Source organism: Octodon degus, unplaced genomic scaffold, assembly GCF_000260255.1.
Source record: "Octodon degus isolate 3935 unplaced genomic scaffold, OctDeg1.0 scaffold00303, whole genome shotgun sequence".
Lineage (NCBI taxonomy): Eukaryota > Metazoa > Chordata > Mammalia > Rodentia > Octodontidae > Octodon > Octodon degus.
The window spans coordinates 908,562-914,881 of record NW_004524879.1 but is presented as its reverse complement, the minus strand read 5'-3'; the positions used below and the strand labels follow the sequence as shown (position 1 = coordinate 914,881).

Below are 6,320 nucleotides of genomic sequence, written 5' to 3'. Positions count from 1 at the left end.
AGGAGGAGGAGGAGGAGGAGGAGGAGGAGGATAAAGGCCAGGGTTGCTGTTCTATTCAAAGCTCCTGGCTTCTGTCACCTGTACCACAAAACAAAGGAACAGAAAGAATTCATGTGCAAGGCAGGCAAATGACTCAGCCTCAAGAGGCCCACGGTGAGCGATGTCGTCCGTCCGATGCTTCACTGTGTGTCCTTACTTGGCTCTTGTTCCAGACATTCATGATCAGAACAGTAAGAAGCCAGTGATGGTCTACATTCACGGTGGATCCTACATGGAAGGAACCGGGAATATGATCGACGGCAGCATTTTAGCCAGCTATGGGAATGTTATCGTCATTACCATCAACTACCGCCTGGGAATATTAGGTAAGTGGCTCAGTTCTCCAAAGAATAGGGCAAGAGGCAATGGGAAAAGGCTCCCTTTCGCCTCGACGCCGTTCTGGTGGTTTTTATGGTTGTGGCTTTTTTCCTTGGTGTGCTTCTGCTGGACACTTCCATGGTTGTTTTCAAGTTGGTGCTTTGAGTTCTATCATTTGATTTTTCTGCTGGACCTAACACCCTGCTCAAGTCAAATGACCCCTTAGAGACAACCGGAAAGCATAAGAGTTTAACTAAAGGAAGTTTGCTCTTTGAAGACTTGTTGGTAGACATAGATTTGAATCATGAATGCATATTTGCTAATGGCTCTGGATAACAACCGTTGATAGTGGTTTTTTGTTTCTCATTGTGCAGTAGAATGGGTCATTTTATGTATGGGAAAATGCTTCAACCAGTTTTGTAATTAGTTGTGTGTGTGTGTGTGTGTGTTGAACTTTGAAAATCTTTGACATTGTCTGGAGAGATAGCTCAGCAATCTAAAGCACCTGTTTAGGCAAGTTTAGGTAGATGCAGGGGACCATGGTTCGATTCCCTGCACCACATGCTGTGCCAGCCCTGCTCCCAGGGTGGGCTGAGAGGGTCAAAAAAAAAATTTGGTGTTATTCTATTATTGAATTTGTATGCAATGTCACATATCTCTTAACTGAATTTGTTTCCACGTTAAAAATTTTTCTTTTCTTTCTTTCTTTTTTTTTTTTTTTTTTTTTTTTGCGGTACCGGGGATTGAACTCAGGACCTTGCACTTGCCAGGCAAGCACTTATTCTACTGAGCTAACTCCCCAGCCCTGCTTCCACATTAAAACATGGTGAAAAGACATAAAGTCAAGATCATTCCTTGTTGAGGCATTTGGTCACTTACCTATAACTCCAATTTGGAAATTTACAAATTGATTGAGAGAAGGAGTTTCAGATTTGCCTTTCTACCAGGTGTTGCCTGTTGTCTCCTTCAAAAAAGATATGCATAGACTTATGCAGAAAGTATTTGTTTGCAAAGCACCAGTACTTCAAAGTGGTGTGGAAGGAACATTACTGCTCAACATGGCTAAGAGAGGAACGTGTCATGTCGAACAATGACGTTGGTGTTACAAAACGTGAATGGAAGGGGATGGGGTGGTCTATGCAAACAGGAAATGTGGCTGGAACCATTTTCTCCAAATAAGTAAATATCACCAACTGCATGTTGTTTCCATCTGGCTGATTTAACTTCATGTTGACTGGCTCTTTTCACTTTTACAAAGACCCTCAAGAGGTGACAAGGGCAGACTTACTGGACTAGAAATCTAGCTTGAAAATGTTAAGACATAAGTGGTCCTACGGTTGTATCTGTTGTAAAGTTGGTGAAACACTTAGCATTTGACATTGTTTTTCTTTCTTTTTTTTTATTTTATGGAACTGGGGATTGAACTCAGGCCCTTGCGCTTACCAGGGAAACGCTTATTCCAGTGAGCCATCTCCCCGGCCCCGACATTGCTTTTTTAGAAGGACAAATACAAATATAGAAGGTATTTAGTGCCAAGAATGTCATTTCATAGTTTTCATTTTTTAGAGTTTTCCAAAAGGTGAGTCTTAATTATGGCTAACTTTTTATTTATTTATTTTAAATCTTATATATATTTATTTAATACACGGTTTTGCCACACAGCTCTGACTCGTAGTGATCCTCCTGTCTCAGCTTCCCCAGCGCTGGGATCACAGGCATGTGCCTGCATACCTGGTCCCCACAAGGCATGTGATATTGGAGATTGAACATGGATCCATGAGCTTGCCAGGCAGGTGCTTAGACAGCTGAGCTATCTCCCAGGCCCTACAACTAACTTTTGAATGCCTTTATGAGCGCTTCCACAGATTGCTGTCCAGGGCTTGGGCTACTTATATTTGAAGCAGGAAGTTGTGGTTCTTGAAGTTTTACAAAAGACCCATTCTAGCAAAGACATGGAGAGAAAACTTGGTGGGCGATCATTCTAGGAAACAGAGTTGGCTAAGTGCTTCATACGGTCATGGCCACTGAACAAAGGCTTGCGTTGGTAAAAATTGCAAAGTGTTTTGTTGTGTAAATGATGGGAAGAATTAACTGGAGTAATAACTTTCCAAGAAAATGATTTACTGTTCTCTTCAATGCCAAACTGCAACAAGCAGCTCACTGCTGCGATCCCTTCGATTGCCCGATCTGCAGTCGAAGGCAACCGGAACAAAGTGGCCCGTGACTGATATGCTTATGTTTTAAGAGGGAAATAATAAAATGTTGAAAAATGTGAAGGGTATCTTTTGCTATGAGGAGCTTGAAAGAGGAACAGTAATAACGGGGCTGTGACAGTAATAGCCAGGGTATAAAAGCAGAGATTTAGCTTGTCTATGCCACAGCGTATTTACCTCCACAAATGAGCTCTGCTGGAAAGCCAAGCTCCCAACAGACCTGCCTTTATTTCATTGGGTCCCATGTGCCAGCTCTGCAGATGACCTGGGGGAGATAAGAGACCGTAAAATGTTCTCTTCCTTTATCCTCATCATGAATTCTACAGGAGAATAACCATAGTCCATAGATCGCATGGCGATTTTTTTAAATTAGTTGATCAGGGTACGAGACATGGGCATAAAAATTTCTCCAATTAATGTTTATACATATCTTCCCTTTTAATGAACAATACAAATGTTCATCAGTTAACAAATAGATAAAAAAGATGGGGCATGTTTACACAGTGGAATGTCATTCAGCCTTAAAGAAGTAAGGAGAGAAACTGCAAGCCAGTTATACTATCAGTGTCTTTAGTCTGAAATTTTTATAGCTCATGAGTAATATCTATACACCTTTTAAATCTCTTATTATTCATTTTTTTTGGGTGTCACATTAGTACTACTGACCTATGTTGTTGCTGTAAGTAGGCACATTTGCATAGCCAAATCCTATCTATGACCATTGTGCAAATGAAACTATAGTAATTAAAAAATAAGAGATACTTCTATAATTAAAAAATAAGAGATACTTCTATGTGTTCAAGAGATACTTTTACACACCCAATAAATCAGGAGATCATCAAAACTGATTTGGTAGTATCAAGGGTTGTCTTCCATAGATACTGTCCAATCCCATCTTGCCAGGCACTAACTACAATATTTGTGATCCAAAACACCACACAGAGTTTCTAATATGCTAAGAATAAACTGGAATCCTCCTGGGCCACTTAGAATGGGTCATCATAACTAGTTGTTTAAGGTCTTGGCAGTGATTGAACCAAGTTGTTTATATTTAAGGTGTTGATTCTCTTATATACATTCCTGTTTATTCTGCCTCATGGTTTGGACAACAGGAAGGCATCCATGTCTGTTGCACTTGATATATTCTTTCAACTTGAGAAGTTTAGATTAATGAAGTGACTCTGCAGGGAGCCAGGTTGCTGGCTTGTAAACATCGTGAGCCTGTGCAAGAGGAGAACATGAATATTGTGAGTACTATACCAGCCTAAGGGTGGGTAGCCTGCTTAAAATATGAGGGCGGAAAAAGAGTCCACCTCCTCCTTGCTCTTGCTGCTTTTGCTGTCTTCTGCTGCCGTGAGCTGCTGCCCTCTGCCAGGGGCCATCCTGCCTTGGAGCCAACTGGTTACGGACTGAAACCTCCACAAACTGTGAGCTAAATAAACCTTTCCTTCCTTAATATTGTGCATTGGGTATTTGGTCTCGGCAACAAGAGAAAAATAAGAGAATATCTAAAGTTTTGGTGCAACTAATCTTCACTAGTACCCAACAGGCCTGCCACCTGGAGGGTCTTGGTGTGTGTGGTTGGAAACACTTTCCTGCTACCATCGTCTGAGCCCATGACACACCTTTGTATGCCTCCAGCTCACAGAATCTCTAGGCATCATTTATTTCTAAGGAAACTAGCTAGCTAAAGAGATAATTCAGAGGCAGAGAGATTCCATCAGGATTTAATCCCAGAGTTCAGAAGTAATTATGAAGAATTCATATACTTCCTCCAGCCCTGGTGCCTTGCATTAAGATAACTTTGGTACTCTCCACTCTGATTTTGTGATTGTTTCTCAAAATGATGGCCAAAAGTTCTTTGATGTGCTGCAGAAGAACGTATCTTATCAATGTGTTCTGTAGAAATGTAATCCAACTTATCTGTGTATGGCTCAGCCTCCCCAAACTCTAATTGATAATGCCTCGTCTGAATGAATTTATATCATAAGGTGGTTTGCTCTACCTCCCTGAAGTATTTTTCTTACTGGTGAGCTTAGAAAGTATGCCTCCCCTGAAATCGACATCTTACGGATGCTCAAATTAACTGTCGCTTTTACACAGCCACAGCTATTTGCTCAGAACCGTATCATTGAATGCCTGCTGCCCAGCGGGCAGGGGAATTTCGTAAATGTTATGTCATTTGATCTTCAGCCATGTCTTACCCAGGGGGAGATGAAGCATAGCAGTAGTGACATCTAGTCTTGCTTGGATGACTCTCCTAAAGACCAGTGGTAGGATTAAACCTCAAAACCAACTGAAGCCAAAGGGCTTGGTCTCACCAACAATCTCCAGCATTGTTTGTCAATTTCAACTATGAGTTGTTAAACTCGAGAGTATGTTCATGAACAGAATATCTCTTCTGCATAATATACACTCTGTAATTCTGGACACAAGAAAGAGTCAGACGTGACTGTCCGTTGACTCAGACATAGAATGGTAATGAGATGACCTTCTTTTAAGACATGGTCGATGATTTGCTATCCTGTAAACCGGTGACAATGTCAGCCCAGATAATAGCTTTGGACACATGGAATTTTGTCCATGCCGCAGCGTTCTGATTTTATCAGGAGACTGGGTAGCTAACGGCCAATTCCAATTAACTGCTCCGCTTGCTGGGTGTTCCCTGTGAATGGAGACCAGTGAGGTCACTGAGCCAGCAACTTGAATGCGTTTCTTGTCCAATGGCTGGCTTATGGTTTTGAGAACTGCTACCCGTGTGAGTTTCTGTAACTAAATGTCCTGATATTATTCAGAGCACATTGCTATGCTGAAAACTGGGTCATGCCCTCTGGAAACTGTGTCTCTTTTTAAGGTCATGCATCACACAAATCAGTTTAGTGGCTTTGTCTACAGAACTCTGGCCATCATATAAATGTTGTAAATTTACCTAGTACATAGAACATTTGAAATAGGGATATAGATGACTAGAAACACATGTATGCTGTGTGAAAAGTTTCTGTCCTGGTCCCCTTGGCAAGGTCTTGATTTTTTTTTTTTTCTACAAAGGACTGTGTGTCAGCTAGACTTAGGGACACTCCTGTGACATCTGCCTGAATTGTCCCACTGTTCTGTATGTGATGTGAGTGGTCCTTGAAGAGCACCTGGAAATCATGAGCAGGATCATGTATTTGTCTGAACAGTTGTAATCTGCATTTCTCGGATGTGCATTGGTGTGGAAGGATTTCACATCCCCGAGAGAATTATGGGAACTGTAACATGTCTGCCCCATGCCTGCTGGGCCATGCCTAGGTCCATGTTGTGACCAGGACGTGACCCACACTTTGGATTCTGGCTGGGGAATTAAAGATGTGGTTTTCTCTCAAGCATTCCACAGTTTTATTTAATTATTTAATTAATTAATTAACTTATTTATTTTGGTGGTACCTCAGTTTAAGCTCAGGGCTTTCATGCTGAGCTACAACTTCAGACATTATTATTAATTATTTTTTTCTTTTTAAATTTGATATAACTTTGTTAATCTGAGCAACAGATTTGACAATAAAAATAATGTATCAACTATTGTTAATCAGCTACTCTCGTTTTGAAAATCTGTAACATATGTATTGTTGTATGTTATCCTGTTTCTGTCTTTGTTTCTGGTCTTTGTTCTTGCTTTTGCTTTTACTCTTCCAAAAAAAACTTTTAAAAAATATAAATAATAAATAAATGGAAAACACACATAAATTATTATCCTATGAAAAAAATTGA

The 6,320-nt window shown here is 40.6% G+C and overlaps 1 protein-coding gene across 4 annotated transcripts in view; it reads left to right on the top strand.

The window, feature by feature from the left end:
- LOC101591647 (neuroligin-4, X-linked) overlaps positions 1-6,320 on the top strand; it is a 337,184-nt gene that overhangs the window by 172,664 nt on the left and 158,200 nt on the right. For all 4 annotated transcript variants that reach the window (XM_004647362.2, XM_004647361.2, XM_023707613.1 and 1 more), the window contains one exon: positions 213-365. In XM_004647362.2, coding sequence (XP_004647419.1) covers positions 213-365 — 153 coding nt within the window. The remainder of the gene's footprint in view (positions 1-212; positions 366-6,320) is intronic.